This window comes from Leptopilina heterotoma, unplaced genomic scaffold, assembly GCF_015476425.1.
Source record: "Leptopilina heterotoma isolate Lh14 unplaced genomic scaffold, ASM1547642v1 Lhet_134, whole genome shotgun sequence".
Taxonomy (NCBI): Eukaryota; Metazoa; Arthropoda; class Insecta; order Hymenoptera; family Figitidae; genus Leptopilina; species Leptopilina heterotoma.
In genome coordinates, this window is record NW_025110853.1 from 2,425,659 (window position 1) to 2,450,727 (window position 25,069).

Consider the following 25,069-nt stretch of genomic DNA (forward strand, 5'->3'; position numbering starts at 1 on the left):
ATTATTATTATTATTATGTTGATGATTGATTAATAATTGATAGTTAATAATAACATTAATTGATAAATGATCAGTTTAATTATAATTATGTAAATTACAAAATTTTTAATTTTCAAAAATGATCTTCAATTTTTAAATATTTTCACATAGAAAATTAAAAAAAATCAACTTTAATAAAATTCTTCGCAAGAACTTCAATTATTTTCAATATAATTTTAATTAAATTCGTCGAAAAAATTAAGATGATTATAATAGTTTAATTGTTACACAAAAGTTACACAATTTTTAGTTTTTAAAATACCAATGTGCAATTCCACGCCACTTCGACAACGTTTTGGAGTAAGCAAATGGATTTTAATGAAACTCAGGGATTGTAATCTATATGTAAAAAGAAATATTTTCACCAAAAATGAAGTCAAAATATTCGCTACTTTTTGAGATAGCAAAATTTTGAAAAAATTTTGAAATCGTTATATCTCCCATAAAACTTTATAAAAACTAAAAATTTTTTTTTTTTAAATTCAGGATGAAAAAACGAAAAAAAAATGTTAATAATGTTTATATAAAATTTTGTTAATTTTTTCGTTTTTTCATCCTGAATTTAAAAAAAAAAAATTTTTAGTTTTTATAAAGTTTTATGGGAGATATAACGATTTCAAAATTTTTTCAAAATTTTGCTATCTCAAAAAGTAGCGAATATTTTGACTTCATTTTTGGTGAAAATATTTCTTTTTACATATAGATTACAATCCCTGAGTTTCATTAAAATCCATTTGCTTACTCCAAAACGTTGTCGAAGTGGCGTGGAATTGCACCAATAGTTTCATAATTACAATAATATAATTTCTCACCAAATAGGGTTCAAAATTAGGTCAATTGAAACGTTTTTTAATGATCTACAAGTTGATTTCGAGACTTTTAAAGTTACTCCTACATTTTTTAACAAATTTTCAAAAAATTCTTATTTTCCAAAATTTTAGATTTTTAAAAATATGGACGATAAATGAAAATACTCTTATTTTATGTCCCCCGGGAAGACCTACAATTTAAAAAAAATTGGAGCCTACAGCTTTTTCTGGTTCTGAGGTATTGAGGCAAATGTAATGCTAGTATACACACACACATTCGGACATTTTTTAAAAATACGTTTTTTGGACTCCTGAGGTCAAATTACATCGAAATATATCAAAAAATCACAATCGAAAATTTTGCCAATACAATCCTTCCTCTAGGAGAAAGCAAAAATAACTAAAATTAAATATTTTATTTTTTAAAAATTAGTTTTTATTATTATAGGTAGGGGAATGTAGTCAAGGTTGGCCTACTGTCTAGGTAGGCCACTCGCGTTTTTTTGTCAAGTTCACTAGCGCCACCTACGCGCATTTTTGTCGAAGCTTGTCTTAGTGAAACCTAACTTTTTGTTCAATTACATTTTCGGAAAATCGAAAATTGTGTTTTCTGTGACGTCGGTACAAAAAAAGCTCAAAAAAAGTTTTGTGCATAATGTGAAAAACCATTAATAAAAGATAAAAAACAAATTGAATCGTCAAGGCAAGTATGCAGAAAATTTGTGGGACTCATGGTTGAAAGGAAAACAAAGTAAAAAATCGAATCCCGAAACGTATTTCTTTTTGTTTACAACAATTCGGTAATGTTACTTACTGTCAAGGTCGGCCACTATGTGTTTAAAATGCGCAAAGTTGAGGACGAGCTACTTCATTTGCAAAAACTGCAATTCTGTATAACTCATAATATAATTGATCATCTTATTAATATTTTTATTTAATTTTATTAATATTTTAGTGCAAAACTTTTTTTTATTTATATTTATTTTTTTATATTGTTTATTGTTATTATTTTGTTATTTCATTAAGTTACAAACTGTAAACAATAAAGAATCAATTTTCCGTAACTCCAAACATGTTATTTTATTTTTTAACGATTAATGCCCTTTGAATTTTAAACATGGCCGACCTTGACTGTAATGGCTAACCTGGACTACAAATTTTTTTTTTTTTAAATCTTTATAACTTTTTCATTTTTAAACCTGTCAATTTACTTTGTACAGAAAAAATGTTCCTATTAAACAGGACTTTCCAACCATATACTTCAATTGTCCAAATTCATTTTTAAAAAAAAGTTATAAACAAAAGTCAAAAAGGTGGCCGACCTAGACTATGTTCCCCTACAAAATAATTTTCTTTTTTAAAAAAATACAAACTGAAAAAAGTAAAAAAAATGTTCAATTGAACGTTCGAAACTTTAGTAACATTACAGTTGAATATTCATAAATTTTTTAATGTGAAAAACAACATAAAAATAAACTAAACTGCATCTAAATTAATTTAATTTAAGAAGAGTTAGAATTCAAATTTGTAGTTTATTTTAAATTCTAAAAAATTTGTTTCTTTACAACTTTTATTTATAATTTTTCAAGATATAATGGCATATTTGAAAATAATTAAATTGAAAAAATTTTAAGTAATTAAAATTTTGATGTGAAAAAAAATTGTTTTGCTTGTCATTTTTTTCTTTTAAGTATAATTTAATTTTCTTTCTTGGGTCTTGTAGATGGTCTTGTCCTCTTTAAAATCCAGTTTGAAATTTGAAAAAATATTTAAAATTATAAAAATAGAGGATGATTTTCTGAAAATAAATAATATCAATTTTCTCAAAAACACCACCTTTTTTTCTATCCAAATTTTTACTACAAGTTCTAAAAATAATTATGAACATTTCCTATGAATTTCAAGCGGGCTAAACCATTCTGGCAATCAGAAGAACTTTTTTCTGAAATATTTATTTTCGCAAATTTTCAAATTGTTAACTTGCATTTTTAAAAACAAATGAATCGTTATAACATTGTCGACGTGAACGTTAACAATTTGAAAATTTGTGAAAATAAATATTTCAAAAAAAAGTTCTCCTGATTGCCAGAATGGTTTATTCCGCTTGAAATTCTTAGGAAATGTTCATAATTATTTTTAGAACTTGTAGTAAAAATTTGGATAGAAAAAAAGGTGGTGTTTTTGAGAAAATTGATATTATTTATTTTCAGAAAATCATCCTCTATTTTTATAATTTTAAATATTTTTTCAAATTTCAAACTGGATTTTGAAGAGGACAAGATCATCTACAAGACCCAAGAAAGAAAATTAAATTATACTCAAAAGAAAAAAAAATGACACTCAAAACAATTTTTGTTCAGTGTTCATTCGAGTTTTACCACTCAAAGTTCAAATGTGCGTAACATGAAGGAGTATAAGGAGAAGTATGTATATGTATCCCTTTAAGCCCTAAGCACAACTGATAGAGCACTCACAGCTCTGCCTGCCTGCGCAGGCAGTAATTGGAGTAAGAGAGAAAGTCAATTAGAGTGAAAGAGACAGTAAATTCAAATTTGTATGCTGCCTACTAGCTGTGAGTGCGCCTTAAGTCGGGTGCGGGAGACGACTTCAGGCCAACGCAGAATAGATCTGTAACCGGAACCGCAATCGTAACCGTAAACGTAAGAATGAGTTAGAGAAGGATAAACAATATACCTATCCTTCTCTAACTCATTCTTACGGTTACGCTTACGATTGCGGTTCCGGTTACAGATCTATTCTGCGTTGGCCTTTCAGGATATGGGCTTCCTAACCTCAAAATGTATGTAAATCTTACATATCCCGAAACCGTCTCCCGAAACCGAACAGTTGTGCTTAGGCCTTTTGACTGTACTTGACTGCGTAAAATCGCCATGCACGCAAATTGGCATACCGGAAATTTGTTCACTGATATTAGCGCCCCTACAGGAGAAAATATATACCCTCCATGCTGTTCATGATAAGTTTTGTTTACGTAGTTTTTTAGTTATGTACCAAGTTGATAATAACAATAAAATAATAGTAATATGAATTGTTTTATAAAAAATTGCATGTCTAGTTATAAAGCAAATAAAAATGCTTCTTAAAGAAGTGTTTTTTCAAAGCACCGAGAATGATAAGTTTATTTAACCTTTAAAGTGCTATGCCGGTCTGACAGACCGCTATTAAAATTTTCTTTGCTTGAAACTTTTTTTCAAAGTATAATAAGAACTTGAACTTTTTAGTAGCTTCATATTTTATGAAAATCTGTTAGGAGACAACTTTTTCAAAAATTTTTATTCGTTAAATTTTGTAATATAAATAAATATTTGAAGTATAGCGGTCTGTGAGACCGGGGTTAGCTTTAAGTGAAAGTATATTCCAGTACATTCCCATGAGTGACGTCTGCGCAACTTGACGCGCAGCTAGTTCTACTGACAGTTCTCATAGACTGCATTTATAAAATAAATAAATGCATAATACAGAAATGACTTTTTTTGTTAAAAAGTAAAAAATATTTATAATAGTTGTCTTTTAAAAATGATAAATGACTAAAAAACTGTCAGAAGAGAATAGCGGTCTGACAGACCGGGGTTAGCACTGAGCGTGATTTTTCAACACTTAGCACTTTAAAGGTTAAAAAACAAACCGTATCTAGCACGAATCTAGGCCTTCTCATTACTCAACAAATTACAATTTAAAGTTATTAGTCAAATATTTAAAAGAACAAACCCTTGGTTTAAAGAAAGACAATTTATGTCCTTCTTTAATTAAAAGAGGAGAAGTGCATTTGTCCACTATTTAAATTTACAAAAATTTACTGCTGTAGGTTATGTCATGTGTTCTTGTTTACAACCAAAGTACAATTTTTATCCACGACGGGCGTGACGTCCGGGAAAGTAAGACGAGAGGACTTGTAGTACGAAAAGGTGGCACACTTTTCACATCATACTGGCATGACCGTTAAGTCTCCTTATATTACTCCATGGATAAATCTAACACAAACATAACCTACAATTCGCTTGCTTCTTAGATATATACCTTTCTTGGGAGTGCGTCAAAATTATTAATATTAAATTGAAATTAATTCACATAGTCATCTATTTATGAAGAAACTTCCATGTCTCAGTGCACCTTCAAGAAGATCCAAATTTCCCAACAGCAGCTTAACACTTTCACAAGAAAACACTCAAAAATATTTTTCACAAATTCATAATAATTACCCGAAATTTTAATATTATTTTCGAAAAATTAGTGTTCACGCGTATCAATTGAAACGAAATTTTATAAATTTTAATGACGATTAATATAATTATTTGGAAGAAATCAACAGTGTGATTTCATTTATTTCCCTTTCTTAAAAAATATTTTTCTAGTCACTTGTTTTTCGTGAAAAAAATGCCCTATATTCGCGAATAGAACAACGTTAACAAGTTTAAAGAATTAAAAACGATAAATATTTATTATTCGTTAACAAGTTGCCTCGGAATCCTCGGTTTAACAGGATCTTAGAGGCTGATTTTTAGTTCCGGAATATTTACATAATTAACCGGGATTTTACAATATTTTCGAGCTTAGTGCTCGTGACAAGTAGAATTTAAACTCATTTTGATTAATTTCATCTATAATTGTTGTTTATTCGTAAATTATTCAATTATTATTTTGATTCAACAATTTTTATTAAATTCTATAATTTATTATAAAAAGTTTTTTTTAAGTACTGTTCACATGCACGATGACAAAAGAGCAATGGCGGAAATATTTAAATTTAAACATTTTTGTTAATTTATTAATTATTAGTAATTTAATCTTGTATAATTTCAAAATTAATTGAATTGTAAAAGAGTTGCATCTACAATAATTTCATAAGTAGATGAACTTCAAAATGTTTCAATTCGAAATATTTATAAAATTTCAATTTTGAATGAATTTAATTGAAAATTTTAAAGAAATTAGATTTTTGAAAAATTTTAATTATATTCAAATTCATCTGAAATTAGTTAAATTTTTTAATGTAATTAATAGAGGTGTGCAAAAAGCTCGAAACCCGAAGCTCGAGCGGGTATTTTCGAGCTTTTCATTTTTCGAGCCGAGCCGAGCCGAGCCTATTCAGTTCGAGCTCGAGCCGAGCTCGGGCCGAGCCGAGCTTTATAAAAAACTCGAATAATTTCGGGTACTCGAATTTTTCGGGTACCCGAATGTTTCGGGTACTCGAAAATTTCGGGTACCCGATACATCGAGCCCGGCTCGGGCTCGGCTCGACTCGAAAAAATTGCGGCCCGGCTCGGCTCGGCTTTTCGAGCTTTTTGCACACCTCTAGTAATTAATTATTAAAAATAATGGATTCAGAAGAATTTTATTTAAAAACACTCAAAAAATTGAATTTTTGAGAAGTTACAAATTATTGCAGAATTTCAATTAATTTGAAAAATAATAAAATTTTTCGTAGAAAATCAATTATGTTCAAAACTTTAAAACAATTCTCGTCAAAATTTCAATTATCTTTATAAATAACAAAATTTAGCTCCAAAATTTAATTATCTTTATAAATAATAAAATTCTTCTTCAAAATTCAATTATCTTCAAAAGTTTTACAAAATTATTAACAAAATTTTAATTATTTTCAAAAAATTTCCTCAAATCAATGATTTTCAATATCTAATATTTTAATAAAATTTTTCAAAACAATTCAATTATTTAAAAAAAATTTTGATAAAATTCGACGAAAACAGTTAATTATTTTCATAAATAATAAAAATTTCGCAGGAATAGAATTATATTATATAATTAAATAATCGAAATTTCGTAAAAATGAATTGTAAAGAAATGGATTTGAAAATTCTCAAAGAACTTTTTCAAAAATTATTGAAAATAATTGATTTAAAGGAGAATTTTAGTTGAAAATTCTAGAAAATAATAATTGAATTGAAATAATAAAAAATAATTTTTAAGAAGTTACAGTAACAATATTTTTATAATATAAAATAATGATTTTATCACTCAGTCATCTTCAATTATTATAAAACATAAAGAAATCATGTTTTATATTAATATTCTTATAAGTTATTCAATTTTTAAAAGTTTGAATTTAAAATTTGTGAAAATCTTAATTCCTATGGAAGAATAGAGATGTCTAATGTGACGTCACCTCAGTCGGTATAGTCGCAGAAAGTAGAGCGATTATCTTCCAGGCCCCAATGTAACATTGGCTTATATGGGAGATTGCAGAAAATAATTTCTTTCTCTAAAATTGAAATAAAAATCATGATAACCAAGTGTGATTTGGATAAAGTAATGATTTTCACAACACATACGTATTTAAAACTAAGTTATAAATTTCCCAAAGTTTAAAAATTACAAAATACCAGTTCTAGCAGACGAAATTCTCTTCTGCTAGTTCTGCTAGAACTGGTATTTTTTAATTTTTAAACTTTGGGAAATTTATAACTTAGTTTTAAATACGTATGTATTGTGAAAATTTTTACTTTATCCAAATCACATTTGGTTATCATGATTTTTACTTCAATTTTAGAGAAAGAAATTATTTTCTGCAATCTCCCATATAAGCCAATGTTACATTGGGGCCTGGGAGATAATCGCTCTACTTTCTGCGACTATACCGACAGAGGTGACGTCACATTAGACATCTCTTATTAAAAATGAAGTTATTGATGTTTTCAAATAATTTTACAATTAGAGATATTCGTAAATAAATGTAATAGAAAATTTTTTGGGCTATCTAATCTTTTTTAGATTGAATCGAAATATTCTTTAGGTTCAGGGAAAAAGTGAAAAAATTTTGTTTGGAAATCAGGGAAAAACAAAATTAAATTTTTGTGGCAACCTTGTAATAGATTAATTAATATTATTACTAATTAAATGAAAGGACTGGAACCCGTTTCTGTTTGTAAATAACTAAATTGAAACATAATTTGAAAATAAATTATTTTCTTTTTTTTCCAGAAAAACACAATACGAGGAATTTATTTATCGCTGCGAAGACGAGAGATTTGAATTAGACGGTGTAATTGAGACAAATGCGGCAACAATACGAGTTTTAGAGGGTGTGCACAAAAAAATGAGTCGCATGAGCCAAGAGGAATTACAAAAATTCAAACTCGACGATTGTCTCGGCGGTTGTTCACCGACAATACATCAACGCGCTGTAAAAAGGATATACGGCGATAAGGCGGCCGATATTATTGATGGATTAAAGAAAAATCCAATGATTGCCGTACCCGTTGTTTTGCGACGCTTAAAAAATAAAGAAGAAGAATGGCGAGAGGCGCAAAAAGGATTCAATAAAATATGGCGCGAACAAAATGAAAAATACTATCTGAAATCATTGGATCATCAAGGTATAAACTTCAAGCCAAACGATGTCAAAGCATTAAGGTCAAAGAGTCTCTTTAATGAAATTGAAACACTTTATGACGAGAGGCACGAGCAAGTTGACGATAATAATGGCGACAATCAAAATAGTGGCGGTCCACATTTAATATTCTCGTATAAGGACAAATCCGTCTTGGACGATGCAGCGAATCTTTTGATACATCACGTTAAACGGCAGACTGCAATTCACAAGGAGGATAAGCAGAGGATAAAACAATTGTTGAAGCACTTTATTCCGGATTTATTTTTTCATCAGCGGCAAGAATTGAGTGACGATGAGAGAGACGATGATGAGGATAAGGATGAATCGGGTATTAGTTGCGGTAATAATACATCAACGGGCAATGCAACATGCTCCGTTGGTGGCCTTCAAAGCAGTAGACATAAATGTACATCGTCACCGGCTCCGTCTTCCACGACAACGATTAAAATTGAACCTGACATTAAATTACCAATTCATAGTCTTTCAACTGATCCCGAGGAGGAGTATGTTCTGTTCATGGCGAGCAATAGTTGGTATCTGTTTCTCAGGCTTCATCAAACACTCTGCGAGAGATTAACGAAAATGTATGAGAGAGCCGTTGCTCTCGCTGACGAGGAATCTCAGTATAAGCAACAACGAAAGGAGAGTACCGCTGTCGCACTGAGATTGAAACCCAAAAGTAAGTTTAAATATCAATCTTTTTTATGTCAATCGGGCTGTTATCTTCTCAATCAAATTTTTACTTAAAAATATGTTTTTTTAAGCAATTTTCACTTAATAAGGAAGAATCCAACAAAGAATCTGAAAGAATCGGAACAAAAGATGAAACTAAAGTTACCATCGTTTACGTCGACAAAATTAAATAAAAAAAGATTACATTTTTCAGTTATTATTTTGTAAATTAAAACATTTTATACTTTCAAGAATAAAAATCAGTTTTTAAATGATTACAGATTCAAAATTTTAAAAATTCACGTATTAAGTACATAATATTAAATATTCTTGTTTATTATTATGCAAAAATTTTAATAAAAATTTTTCGCAAGAATTTCATTATTCTCATAAATAATATTTTTAAGAGAGAGCAATGCATATTTTCAATAAAATTTTAATTAAATTCGATTATTTTCAAGAATTTTAATTTAAATTCAATTATTTTCGACAATTTTGATGAAAATCTTTTTTAAAAAATCATTATTTTCAAAATTTTTATTAAAATTCTTTCATAAAGAAGAAAATTCTTCTCAAGAATTAAAATATTTTCATAAATAATAAAATTCTACAAAAGAATTCAATTATTTCTAATACAATTTTGATAAAATTCCACGAAAGAATACAATTATTTTTAAAAATATTATTTAAAATTAATTATTTTCAAGAGTTTTAATAAAAGTTTAAATAGTTTCAACAATTCTGATAAAATTCTTCGAAGCAATTCAATTATTTTCAATACAATTTTAATAAAATTTATCGAAAGAATACAATTATTTTTTAAAATATTATTTAAATTCAATTGTTTTCAAAAGTTGTAAAAAAAATTAAATTATTTTTAACAATTTTGATCAAATACTGTGAAACAATTAAATTATTTTTATAAATTGTAAAATTCTTGGCCAGAATTCAATTATTTTCGTAAATAATAATATTTTTAATAGAAAATATTTCGTTCATTTGAGAGTTCAAAATTTGTAGATCATATCATCATATTATTTATGAAAATAATAAAATAATAAAATTTGAAAAAATAATTAATTCTTTCAAGAAATTTAAATGAAAATGTATTGAAAATAGTTGATTCTTGCAAAGAACTTATTATGAAAATTATTTATTATTATTATTTATGAAAATAATAAAATAATAAAATTTAAAAAAATACAAATTTAATTATTTCGAAGAAAATTTTAATTCTTCAGATTAGTTAAATTAAAAATTTTAAATTGTTCTGAAAATAAATAATTTTCTCTAAAAGATGTTAACAAAATTTTTAAAAATAATTGAATTCTGAAGAATTTTATTATTTATGAAAATAATTTAATTCTTGCCAAGAATCTTATTAAAATTTTTTTAAATAATTTAATTGTTTCAAAGAAAATTAAAATTCTTCCGAGTAATTTAGTGTAAATTGTATTAGAAATAAATTAATTCTTACAAAAAATATTATCAAAATTTTTTAGATGTAATTGAATTCTTTCATCAAATTTTATAAAAATTTGTAAAAATAATGGAATACTTTCGTGAAATTTCATTTAAATTGTGTTGGAAATATTTAAATTTCTGCGAAGAGTTTATATTATTATTTATCAAAATAATTGAATTTTTGTGAAGAATTTTATTATTTATGTAAATACTTGAATTTTTTGGTAGAATTTTATTAAATTTTTTTTAAATAATTGAATTATTTCAAAGAATTTTATGAATATTGTAGAAATTAGTTAATAAGTTGATATGTGATTTTTTTTAATTTTGAAGCTGAAATCATTCAAAAATTGTAGTTGATATTCGAAAATAAAAAAATTTGAAATTCGCATAATAATAAGTCAAATACACCGCGTTTCGCGCGTAATATTTGTTAGTTGTACTTAAACTAAAAATCAAATATATTTTAGACATTATTGAAAACTTGAAATTGAATAATTATTTTCTTCAGAAGGTAAACTTAAGTAAAAAAAATATATAATGTCTATGTGACAGTTTTTATTTAATTAAATTTCTATTCATTTGAATCATTAAATTAAATTTACATTTAAAAAAATTCAATTACATTTAAAGGTTATTTAAGTAACAAAAAATGTCATTTATTAATTTTTTTTTATTAAATAGATTATTATTAATATTTTTATTGGAACAAATTTTCACTAATTTGAATTCTTAATTAACAAAAGAGAAAATAGTTAGTCTACTTTTGGAAAGAATTGGAAAGATTTGTAAATTTTTCCATTGTTATTTTTTTTATTATAATAATAATTGTTCTTAAATATTTCTATTTCTATATTAACACAATCATCTTCTTTTTTGTTGCTCTCGCAGGTGAGATTCCAATAGAAGATTATTATCCGGCATTCTTGGATATGGTAAAAAATGTACTGGATGGTAATATGGAGAGTACGGCGTATGAAGACACACTTCGAGAAATGTTTGGTATTCATGCCTACATTGCATTCACCTTGGACAAAGTAGTCATTTATGCTGTGAGACAAGTATGTATTTTATTTTCTCGCAATTAAAATAATTCTTCTTTAGTGTTAACATTTCTGATGCTTTTGTACTTTTAATTTCATCAGTCAATTTTTTTTCAATGTTTGTAATTGCTTTTTTTGTAAATATTTCTGTTTTTAATTATACTTTAAATCATTTTCTACTTTGATTTACATTATTTTTTTCATTTTAATTTAATTTTCAAACATTTTAAAGAATTTTCTTTTTCTTTTATTTATTTTCATAAATAAAAGAAAAATTTTGTAGAAAACAACGAGTTTTTGAGTTTTAAATTATTTGAGAATTCTTTTTTGTAATATTTGGATTAATTATATTTAAATTGGAATAAATTTTCAGTTACAGCATTTGGTATCCGATCCAATTTGTCAACAGTGCATGGACCTTTTTCAACGGGAGCAAAGGCAACCAAAGGAAAGTAGTGGTGCTGGTGGACTTTGTATCACGGCATATCTTAGAATTGGTGCTGAAATGGCCTATCATAGGAAAGCCGAAAAGGCCATGGCGGAGGAAAACTGCTTCAAAATCTACATTGTAAGTATTACTTTTCATAAAATAATTATATAAGCAAAAATTTCTCTTTTTTTCGATATAAAAATTTTCTCTATCGACTATGTCTTGGTCTTTTAAATCAGTTATTATACTTTTTATTAGAAAATATTTTACTTTTTTCGTATTTTGTTTTTCTGCTTTCTTTATATTTTTTTGTATTTTTTTTGGGGGAGAGATTTTCGGTTCTTTAAAAATTTGAATACCAACTAAAGAAGGAAAAATTAAAAAAAAAACCAAAAAGTAATGAAAAAACTAATTTTTTCATTACTTTTTGGTTTTCTTTTTGGAATTTTTCCTTCTTTAATTAAAGATGCATTAAATATTTACTAAAAATTGGTATCTATCAACTAAAAAGAAATAACGAGAAAAAACGATTTTTGAAAAAACTACAAAACAATATTTGAAATAAACATGATAAACCAATTTTTTTTCTTTTTTTCTTTTTGAAAATATAAAATTGCTTGTAATTTTTTGACGCGCATGCTCTTGTGTTAATCTACTCACGCCTCCTCACGCGACATTCTCTCTCTCTCTGTCTTTTTCTCCAATTTATAAAACCGAGATTGTAGTATTAGTGTGCACTTTATGTACAACGAGCGTGGCACGGTTAATTGAGAGATGAAACGGAAGAACGATTCTCTTTTACGAAATACAATTTCGTCCCTCATTGTCTCATACATACAATTTCAATCACAACAAGAATAATCGACTCTTTTATTTGCCGTTAAATCTATTGATTTTTTTTGTATATATACAAGTGCAATGAAAAAAGTAAGAGAGAATTTTCTACTCAATTATCATCATTCTATGTTATTAAAAAAGAAACAAAATTCCATTGTCTCTAGATTAATAATCAAGATTGTCAAATAGACATAATATGATTTAATTATTTCATTAAATAAATTGGGTAATAATTCGGAAATTGATGCTAAATCGATAGTGATATTTTATAATATTCATTTTAATTTGATAATTAATATTTAATTAGTAATTAATTAATAAATAATTATTTAATAGTCAAGTAATTTATAATTTAATTTAGTAATTTAAACTTTTAATCTTCTATCTATATTAATAATAATTGTTGTCGGTAATCTTTTCGCAGTTTAAAGTTCGTCGTTTTTGTTTGCTTTTTTGTTTCAAAACTTTTTTAATAATTATTCTTTTTAAATGTGTTGAATACAAGAATTAACGAGATTCTAACTTTGAAGATTAAAGAATAACAAGAATTAATTGAGAAAAATTGTTTTGAATTAAAAATTATGTTTTAATTTGTAAATTTAATTCTAAAATATAAAAATATGAATATTTTTATATTTTAGAATGTTAAATTAAATTTTTCTAAATTATTGTAGAAAAATTAATTTGTATTAATGAAAAATTCGATTAATGTTATTTATTTTATAAGAAATACTGAATTTTATTTATTTTAATGTTCAGTTCTATGTATAGAACTAAAAAAATTTATTTTGATAAATTTAATATCTCCACTTTTGTTCTAATTAGTTAAAATTTTTACTAACTCGGATTTAGAAAATAATTTTTGTGATACTATTTTTACAAAAAAATTTAAACTATTTCATTTTTCAAAATTTTGCTTTAATAAGTGAATTTATTTTTCATTTTAGTGAAAACTTTTTTGTTAAACAAAATTTTATAATTTTTGAAACATTTATAGTTATCTGAAACAATTTAATTCTTTCAAATTTTTGAAAATAATTAAATTCTTAAGAATTTTATTGAAAATATAAACAAAAATTATATTCTTTCGAGCAATTTAATTTCAAAATTGTATTGAAAATAATTTTAAATATACATACAAAGAATTTTATCAAAACATTTAAAAAGAATTGAATTTTTCGAAAAATTTTATTTATTTATTTATTTACCATAATAAACGGGACATGCCCTTTCGTACAAAAGTACTTAAAAGAATAAAATTACAATAGTAATTACAAAATTTCATAACTAAAATCTAGGCTGGCTCAACATTATCGAAACTTAAAACTAATAATCTACGCAATGCTAAAGTAAATCTCTACTGTAAATTATTATCAAAAAAATTAATTCGATCTGAGATTGTATTAGCTTCTCTATTAATCCAACAAATAAGTTCATTATTTCCATAATTCGTTCTATGATAGTTTGCTCGGAAAGGTACAAAATGTCTAGTAATTCTAGAAGGAACAGCTAAATTGATCATTGATAAAAGAGCAGGACATAAAATAAACCCATTCAAAATTTTATACAAAAGCAATAAATCATTAAGAAGAAATCTTGACAAAACCAAAGGAACATTTAGCAAACTACGAAAATCATTATAATCATGGGCATGACTGTCAAATGGTAAATTAAGTTGCCTTGCAGCAAACCTCAAAAATCGATTTTGAACTCGTTCAATTCTAACAATGTTAAACACATACATCGGTGACCAAACAACAGAAACATACTCAAGAATCGTTCTGACAAGCGTAAAGTACAATACTCTTAACACATTAATATTATGAAAAACTGATGCTGTTCTCATTACAAATCCTAAAGATTTAAGGGCTCTCGAAACCACCCCAGATATATGATCATTAAAAGAAAAATCATTATTAAATAATAATCCCAAATCTGATATTTTAGTTCTTCTAATTATTTCTTCACCACCAATTGTATAACAATACACCAATGTATTTCTTTTTGAAAAAGAAATAACACAACTTTTATTGATATTAACAGTCATATGATTAAGGGAACACCAATCATCCAAACGATCTAAATCTTGTTGAAGTTCAGAGCAATTTAGACATGGATCAGTAGGACCAATAATCCTATAACACTTAAGGTCATCAGCGTATAAAAGAAAAAAAGAATTTCTAAAAACCAAATCAATGTCATTAATATATAAGATAAATAGAAGTGGTCCAAGATTTGATCCTTGAGGAACACCCGATGTTGCAAAAAAAGGATCTGAATAGGCCTGATCAATTCGAACAACTTGACACCTGCCAGAAAGATAGCTTTTCAAAAAACAAACAAAATCAACAGGCATGCCCATAACTTCTAACTTTCTCAGCAGAACATTATGATCAACTTTGTCAAATGCCTTGCTCAAATCAGCATAAATCACGTCAACCTGACCACCAAGTTCAAGGTTGGTGCTCAGGTAATTCACAAAAATTCCAAGATTAGTCAATGCAGATCGACCCCTTACAAAGCCATGTTGTTCATTAATAATAATATTCGATACAGTGTCATATAATGAATCAAAAATTATACTTTCAAATATCTTAGAAAAAACATTTAAAATTGATATTGGTCTATAATTCTCAATATTATTCTTATTACCACACTTGTAAACAGGGACAATGATCCCTCTTTTAAATTTATTGAAATTAAAAAAAAATCAATTCTTTCCGGAAATTTTATTAAAATTATATCGAAAATAATAAAAGTCTTCAGAAGAATATCATTATTTATGAAAATAATTGAATTAATTGAATAGAATTTTATTAAAATTTGAATTTAATTCTTCCGAGAAATTTTATGAAAATTGAATTGAAAATAAACGAATTCTTATGAAGAATTTTATTCAAATTTTTGAAAATATGTAATTGAATTCATTTGAAGAGTTTTATCAAAATTTAAAAAAAATAATTAAATTCTTTCGATAGATTTTATGCACAAAATACAAATCATTTCATAATTTATTAAAATAATTGAATTCTTATTAAGAATTTGATCTAAATTTTTGAAAATAATTGAATTCATTCAAAAAATTTAATTATTTACGAAATAATTGAATTCTTTGAAAGAATTTTATCAAAATTATATAAAAAATAATTGAATTTCTCAGAAGAATTCCATTATTTATCAAAATAATTGAACTTTTTGAATAGAATTTTTAATTTTAATGACATTTTTGAATATGCATAATTGAATTGTTTTGAAGATTTTTATTATTTATGAAAATAATTGAATTCTTTTGAAGAATCCCGTGTGGAAAAGTGGTGTTGGCCCACGCCGGGGGCCCGCATGGATCGCCCACATCCATGAGGGGCCCACGTGGGTGATCCAGGCGAGGCCCCTCATGGAAACGACATGTTGATCGAAGAGGGCGCCCTCGTCGGCCCCCTGCGTGGCCCTCGCGTTTACCCTCATCTTTGCCCTCGACTTACCCTCGACTTTATTTTTCAAAATTAAGTTAATAAATTAATTATTTATTAATAACAAGCAAGTTCAATTATTAATAAATAACATTGTTATTTAACGATTTTTACTTTTTTTAATTAAATCGTGACCAAAAAAAAAAAAATCTGACGCACTCGGGAATAGAACCTACGACCTACGGACTATCAGACAAAGGCTTTACCACTGTGCTAAAGGACTTACTTGAAAATTATTGCCTTATTGTAGGTGACTTGCTGACTTGCTTTTGAGGATTCAATAAAACATTGTTGACACTAATACACAATAACAAAAAACGTGTTTTTCATTGTTTAAAATCATTATAATCATTAATTTTTGTTATGTAAAAAAATATTTTTTGTTTGGACTTAGAAATTTTTGCAAGTCAATGCTGTGGGCGATCCATGCGGGCCCCTCGCGTGGGCCCTCAAGGATTTGCCCTCATGTGAGTTTTATATTTTTTAAAAAGTAACATTAAATATTTGTTAAAAACGTGTTTTTCATTGTTTAAAATCATTATAAACATTAATTTGTTGTTGTAAAAAAATATTTTTTGTTTGGACTTAGAAATTTTTGCTAGTGAATGATGTGGGCGATCCATGCAGGCCCCTCGTGTGGGCCCTCAAGGATTTGCCCCCATGTGAGTTCAATATTTTCAAAAAAATGTAAATAATTTTATGTGAAATATGTGTTTTTCATTGTTTATAATCATTCTAAACATTAATTATGAAGTAATAACTTAGAAATTTTTGCAAGTCAATGATGTGGGCAATCCATGCGGGCCCTCGGCGTGGCCCACATGGATCAGCCCTCACGTCGTGTGGGCTTGATGGGGGCTTTTTCCACACGGGATTTTTAAAAATTGTATTTAAAGTAAATGAATTTTGTATAAAGAATTTTATCCAATTTTTTAAAAATAATTAAATTCGTTTCGAAGAATTTAATTATTTATGAAAATAATTGAATTCTTTTTAAAAATTTTATTAAAATTATTTCAAAAATAATTGAATTCTTTAGAGATTATTTTATTCAAATTAATATCGAAACTAATTGAATTCATTGGAAGAATTTTATTTTTTATTTTATTTATTAAAATAATTGAATTTTTACCAAGAGTTTTTATTAAAATTTTTCAAAGTAATTGAATAGTTTCGAAAAATTTTATCAAAGTATTTGATAATAATTGAATTCTTTCGAAGAATTTTTCTATAATTTTTAAAGATAATAAATTATAATAATAATAATAAATTAATTAATTAAGAAGTGAACTTTTTTGAAAAATTTTGAATCCAAAATTATTAAAAAATTGTAATAGGTATTTGAAAATAAAAAATTTTGTGATTTGTATTATATTAAATTAAATATGTACCGCGTTTTGCGATTGTAACTTTTGCTTTTAATTAAAAAACTACAATAATTTTAATGGAAATAATCAAGATAATATAAATAAAATTAAAAAACAAAGAAATCCAATAAGTAACAAGTACTTATTAATAAATATTTATAAATTTGTTGTATTAGTAGCATATTATTTAGTAGCATTAAAGTTAACTTATTGAATTAATTTAATTAATTTCAATTAATTAGATGAATATTTATACTATTTTATGGGATGCCACTAAATAACCTAATTTAAATTTACTTAATTGAATAAATTCATTATTTTTAATGAATAGAAATTAATTTCTAATAATTAGATGGATTAATATTCATCTATTTAATTAATCTGAATTAATTGTGTTGAGGAAGTCCAGGCAAATGGAAACAATATTTAGATACTTTACTTAGTGTTTATATATTCAAGAAACTACAATGAGAAATACAAAAGGTTTAAACGAATAAAGTCCAAGCACAAAATGTTCATTAGGCGCGCACGTAAGTCAGAGCCGAACAGAACTAGTGAATAGACGAACAGTCCTATACAAAAGACAACTAGCGCCGGAAGCTAGAGGTTGGATCACAACGTCCGGAATTTAAATCTCCAACAAATTGAAATTAATTAGATGAATATTATTTTATATTTTCTAAATGAAATAAAATAAAATTATTTATGTAGTTTGAAATAGGTAATTAAATGAATAATTATTTATTTTTCTAAATTGCAGTACAAGAAAAATTGTAAAATGACGATAGAGATGTTGGACACTGAGGGCGATGATAATACGGATGGAAATTCACGTGAACGTGATCGTGAATCGGTGGCGGCAATGGAGAAATGGTCATCGTATGTAGAGAGATATTCGACGCCAACGGGGGGCCAAACGAGTCCAAAGGACTCGCATTCGTTGCCGGATAATGAGCCACCTACCACCAATCAACCTGTGAGTAGCGACCAGGCGGCAAGGGGGGGGAGGGGCAGAAAGCGCAAGAACACCAACACCACTGACATTAACAAGAAGGTATAGGACTCACACCCCTTTCAATTGCCATCGTTGTAGATTGCGTTTCCTTTGTATAAAAAAAGAAAAGAAAATTCGGTATTGTGATTTTTCAATCTGTAAACTCTACTTACATTTCATACACACAACTCTTCTCTCGCCCTTCGAATTCCAATTTTTCATACATTCGAGAGAATAGATTTTTTTAAAACAATCGAGATTTACCCGTGTTACATATTTTGACAATCTATCAATTTCAAATCAAACAAATTTAGATTTTCTCCAACATTCAAATTTCAATTGACGATCCAATTTCCAATAAAATAATTTTTGGAAATTAACGCGATTATATGTATATAGAGATTTTTTATTATAGTTTCGTTATTATTTTTTTTTTTTTAATTATTCTTTAGTATTACATATCTCGTATAATATTGATATTATTATTATTATTATTATTTTGTAGCTAAGTTATTGAATTGTAAGAGAGTTTAATTTTTATCTGTTTAAGAAATAATAATTGAATATCATATGATCTCAGTCCAGTCATAATAATTCATTTTTGTCGAGTTTTTTCATATTATTTTTGTTATTTAAGAAACAAAAAAAAAAGGAAAAAAAATGAAGTTTGCTAACGTCAAAGTTCACGAGGTTCTCGATTGTTTACATTATTATTAAACATCTTGTGTATAATATCTCGTTCAAGACTTTTTTTCGTATCCTAGATAATCGAATAAATAATTTAGATTACGTGCGGTAAAAAGAAGGAAAACCCAAATAATACTCAATTAATTTGTTTTCTTTTACATTCTCATAAACGAAGAAGGATTAATTCCCTGTTTTCTTCATTTTTGTTACTATTATTATTATTATTATTGTTGAGGAAAAAACAATTCGTTTTTAAAAATTAAACACATATCGAGGTGGGGATTGAATATTTTTTAATTACGATTCTTTGAAATTTTACTCTGAAGCTGATTTTTAATAACTTTGCATTAATTATGAAAAACTGCGTGAAATACTCGAAACAAGTTAATTAATAAATTAATTTGATTACTTATGAAAAAAAGAGTAAATTTAAGTCATAATTGAAATTAAATAGAAATTAAAATCGAATTTTTATTTAATTATTGTTTCTGTATTTTTTTGCTGAGATTTAATTTTAATTTTAAAATTAAGTTCTTAATTTTTTTGTAAATTTTAATTGTTTGTCAATGTAAATTTTCGATTTTTCGATTTAAATTATTATTGATTTTTAAATTTGAATAATTTTTTATTCAAATCAGTTTAATTTTTTGAATTATTTTGTCTATTCTGTGAATTATTCTTTAAAATATGCGAATAATTTATTTTTAGTATTTCAAACCTTTTGACAATTATATGAATATTTTTTTAAGTCATTGTTCAATTAGTATCATTAAGTTAATAATTTTGGTAAATTATCGTATTTATTTATTTGAATTATTCTATTAATTATTTGATTTAATTTATTATTTGTTTTAATTATTCTGCTAATTATTTTGAACTATCTAATAATTGTTCGATGAATTAATCGATTCTTTGAACTAATTTTTAATTCGTTTGAATTAATTTTTAATCTAAGTGAATTTTTAATTTCTTTGAATTAGTTTTTATTTAATTTCTATAAATTAATTGTTTTTGAATTATTCTGATAATTATTAAAATTTTTTTTTTTTTTTGACAACTAATTTTATTTATAAAAATTATTTATCGTTTGCTTTCATTAATTTAAATAACAATAAATTTTCGTACAAAGTAATTTTCAAATAAATATTCACTTTAGAAAAATGGATATAAATAGAAATTTTTAAAAACTTCAGAGTAAAATTTCATTTTTTTCTTTTTTTTTTTGTATTATTTCTCTCCCCTCATTTTCGGACCTAACAATTTAAAAAAAAAAAAAAAAATTTCCCCCTTTCCCATAATTCATTAGCTTTCAATGAATTTTGTAAACGTTAAAAATAGTTTTCGTACATACTTTGGAAAATGAAAAAAACATAAAATCCAGGTGTGTTTAGAATATTGTATGAAAATTTAGTCAAAAGGAAAAAAGTACACAGTTGAATACAAAAAAAAAGAAAAACGAAAATCACCTGAAAAAAAATTAAAATGTATAATGATTAAATTATACATAAAAAATGTAATTAAATAATTTATATATACATTTATATATAGAAAATACTTTTTAAAAAAAAGTCTTTGTTACGGTTCGTTCTTCTTTTTTTAATTAATTTTTTATTTCGTCGGAGAAATATTAGGTAAATGTAAATATTCGGTAGTTTATTTAGAAACTTGTAAATAAAATTTTTTCGTACGTACTTGTAGGTTTAAAGTAGCACAACACACCAATTTGTATAAAGTTTAAATAAGAAAAGAAAAATCATTCTCAATAGATTTTAAAGTAAATTCATACACACACGCACAGTCATATGTTTTTTTTTATATTTTTTTTCTCTTTCATAAACTGCCATTAATTTTTACGTGTCCGTTCCGATGTAAATATCGAAGGCAAGACTGTAACGAGGTCCTTTTCTTGGATATCTTTGACTTTCTAATGAAAAAAAAGGAAAGAAAACCAGATATCATCACAAATTTTACTGTGATCTAATATTAGCTCTTTTAGAAAATTTTAATTAATTCAATTTAAAAATTACAAGAAAAAGAAAGAAATGATTAGTTATTTAAAAAATAATTTTTTGCATGAAGGTAAATTTTTATACGAAAAATAAAAATCGGACTTTGATAAATATTTGGAAAAAAAATAATTTTCTTGGGATTGTCGACTTGAAAAAAATTATTTTTAATTTTCTAAATTCTTTTTAACTGTCCGAATTTTTTAGATGATAATTTTTTTTAATAATAATTTACTAAGAGAGAGTATATTTATATAATACAATTATATTAATTTATCGTTAAATAATAGTTTTTGTTAAGAATGTTTATTGTTTAGAAATTTTATTGATATGTCAACATTGTTTTTTTTAATGTTTTTCGTCGACGCCCACTAAAAAAAATTACTTATTCTAAAATGAAAAAAAACCAACGGAATCTAAAACCTCTTTACCGTTTTTACCAGAGAATTAAAACGAGAGATTGAGTCACGCGTTAAATTTTTTTTTACAAAAAAAGAAAGATTGAATATTTGTACATTTAAAAAAATAGTCTAATTTCTTTCTGACGAGTGTTTCATCGATTCTTGTCACTAAAAAAAAAAAAAGAAAACAATAAAAGTAAAACTGAAATCGAAAAAATGGAGAATTTTTTTTCGATTATCAGCGCGTCAATTGTAAGATATTTTTTATTATTAATATTATTAACTCGTTCTTTAAAACGGTGAAAATAATTTTTATGTGAATGTCATGATTCCGTATCCATACTTCCCCCCTCGCCCACCCCCCGTTTTACGCGATAAATTTTAACTTTGACATATACACATATATTAGATATATATAAATATATAAATATACATAAATATATTTTGTATCTTTAACTTGTATATGAAGTAAATATGCATATAATGATATAAATGGCAACAATATTGTATAGAAAAGAGATATTGAAATACATGAACGATGCTTTTAAACATTCTTGTCTAACATCATTTTTGTACCACTAAAAAAACAATTTTTTTCATTAATTTTATTTTCCAAAACAATTTTTTGTTTCTTATCATTTTTTACATTTTCATTTTTAAAAAAATGAGAAGGTATTTTTCCATGTCTTTGCAAGAAAAAATTTGTTGCTGTTTTTCATAAAAAGACATGAAAAGAACTATTTATCTTTTTTTTCTGCTTCTTTTTTCTTCAAATCAGCTTTCGACCCTTTATTCCTATTTTTAAATGAAAAAAAATTTTTTCTTAACATATTTTTTCTATTATTAATATTTTTACAATAGAAAAATATTTCTATCAGTTTTTGTAAAAAAAGAAATTTATTGTGAGAAAAAATTTTTTTTCAAGCAAAAAAAGATTATATTTTTTCTTTCAGTTTTTTTTTATTTCTGAATTGCAAACAAAATTCTGATTTTTTCTTTGTTAATTGGAAATTTTTTCAGTGTCAGAAATCATTGCCTTTTTGCTCTTTGAAAATTTTTTGTAGATTTATCTATATTATACGAAAAGACGCGAGTTCGAAAATGATTTGAGTAGCTTAAAAAAAAGATAAGTATATACACAAGATATTTTTATAATTTTTCCGTTTCTAAATTGAAGTTCGCAAAAAAAATGATTTGTTTTTCTTTCTTGAAAAAGAGATAATACTTTTCATATACAAGTTTCTGTTGCAAGTTTTTTTTGTCTTCATCATAGAACGCCCTCAAAAGAAAATCTTTTTTATTTTCCGTTTTTGAGAAAAAATATAGAAAAAAAATCAGTAGCCGAACGCGATAGGAAAACATTGTACCATTTATCATTTTTCATTTCATTATTAATCAAATTTGTCATTTTTTGTAAATCGAGACATTAGTCAATTTAAAAAAAATAAATTTCATTCATTTTTTTCTTTTGAATAAGTTATGTACTTTTTTACTTTTTTATTGAAGTGACAAGATTATGATTGTTGTAGATCGATGGAAATGAAAGTTGGCAGACTATACGCAGAATAATGTCAAATCGCAAGCCAACAATGCTTCCTCGCAATATTCGTCATTATGAAAATTACGCCGCAAGGATAAGTAGGTCTGCTCAGGATCGAAAAACAAAGTACGTTCTTTTTAAATTTTAAATTAGAGAAAAATAATTTTCTTATTTTTTTCTTTGCTTTTTCAACCGAAAGATTAGAAATTAAGAGATATTTCTTTATTTTGCTTACAGTTCGGTGGGTGGAAAAAAATCATTTGATCCAGAAGACGTTGCTGATGGTTCTGAAATTATTTCTTCCCACGAGATGGAATGTCAATTAGTTCCTCTTGATTATCGTCTATTCTTTATAATGAGCGAAGGCGAATTTTATTATAGGTACAATTCATTGTCGAGGGCCTCGGAGGTAAGTTTATTCGAAAAAAGAATTCATTCATTAAATATTATATATTATTCGAAAAAATTAAAAAAAAAAAGAATAGAATTTCAATTTTACAAGATAATTCTTTATTGGAAATAAATTATTCAGAAAGACTTAATTTCAATATTCAATTTCTCAAAAAAATAATAAAGAATTTCAATTTAAAAACAATTTCTTTTATTACATATAAATTATTTAAAAAAGAACTAATTTCAATATTGAATTTCTAAAAAAATAAAAAAACAATTTCAATTGTAAAAGAATAATTTTTATTACAAATAAATTGAAGGTCGTGATCAAAGAATTGATTATAATTTTTTCAAGTTAAAAATCATTGTCTAATAAATTTAAAAATATTTTAAATAATAATTTTTGGAGGAACTTTTTTGTAATTTTTATACAAATACAAAATGCTTACAAGAAATAAAAATTTTGAATCCCTTTTTAATTTAGAAAGGGAGAATTTTAAGTCTCAAAAAATTATAACCGGTTCTTTGATCGGGACCCTCGATTATTCAGAAAAACTTAATTTTAATTAATATTCAATTTCTCAAAAAAAAAAAATAATAAAGAATTCCAATTTTAAAAGAATATTTCTTTATCAGGGTGTCCAGCAAGGATTGAGACAAAAATTCCCTGACTATTTACTAACAGCAGAAGCTTTCTTGGAAAAAAAATATGAATACTAACTTATTTAACAAAAAATTAATATCTAATGATAGTACTAAATAGTAATAAAAACCATTTGAGTCCACTTAATTTCAATATTCAATTTCTCAAAAAAAAAATTAATAGGTAATACAGAATTGCAATTTTAAAAGATTATTTCTTTAAATTTTTACAAAAAAAATTTGTTAATAAACTTGGAAGCAAAATTTTGCTTTCTAATTCTAATTACTTATCATTAGTGTATTATAATTATTACTATTATATTATTACTATTGTTAATATTAGTATTATTATATTTGATGGTAATATTATTTAAATTTTTAATTATAGTCGCATCTGTCAGTGACGAAGAGTAAAAACGCCAAATTCCATCAATGGTTTGACAGTTGGGCAAATGAGAATGTAAGTGAAGAACAACATCAAATCTGTCAGGATTGGTTAATGGGACGATTTGAAAACTTAATACCTCATAGAACGCATTTGATTACCGATAATAATCAGACAAGAACGCCATATCGTCAATATAATCGATATCGTGTTGAATATTTGCCGTAGAAAATGAAAAAAGAAAAAACAAAACAGATCTCTTCATTTCGTCAAGAAGAAACTTTTTATCATCGCCCTAGTAGTTTATAAGATGTAAAATATTCCTATATAAATATCTTTCCTCCCCCGCTCCTTTTTTTAAAAACTTTTTTTCTCAATATTTACTAAAAAGAAAAATAATAAACAAAAAACATCACAAAGAAAAAAAAATTAGCTGTCTTGTATTTGAAGATCTTTCGAATTGAATCGGGACGTAATTTTTCAAAATCGAACGTTTCCTTAAAGCAGAAGAATGATAA

General features: G+C 25.5%; 1 protein-coding gene across 4 annotated transcripts in view; it reads left to right on the top strand.

Annotated features, from left to right (window-relative positions):
• LOC122513120 (paired amphipathic helix protein Sin3a) overlaps positions 1-25,069 on the top strand; it is a 42,696-nt gene extending 17,627 nt beyond the window's left edge. For 3 of the 4 annotated variants that reach the window (XM_043629385.1, XM_043629384.1, XM_043629386.1), the window contains exons 10-16: positions 7,809-8,899; positions 11,248-11,417; positions 11,773-11,967; positions 18,264-18,557; positions 23,121-23,257; positions 23,369-23,540; positions 24,555-25,069. In XM_043629385.1, coding sequence (XP_043485320.1) covers positions 7,809-8,899; positions 11,248-11,417; positions 11,773-11,967; positions 18,264-18,557; positions 23,121-23,257; positions 23,369-23,540; positions 24,555-24,779 — 2,284 coding nt within the window. In that variant the 3' untranslated portion in view covers positions 24,780-25,069. The remainder of the gene's footprint in view (positions 1-7,808; positions 8,900-11,247; positions 11,418-11,772; positions 11,968-18,263; positions 18,558-23,120; positions 23,258-23,368; positions 23,541-24,554) is intronic. The other variant, XM_043629387.1, reaches the window with a different exon arrangement.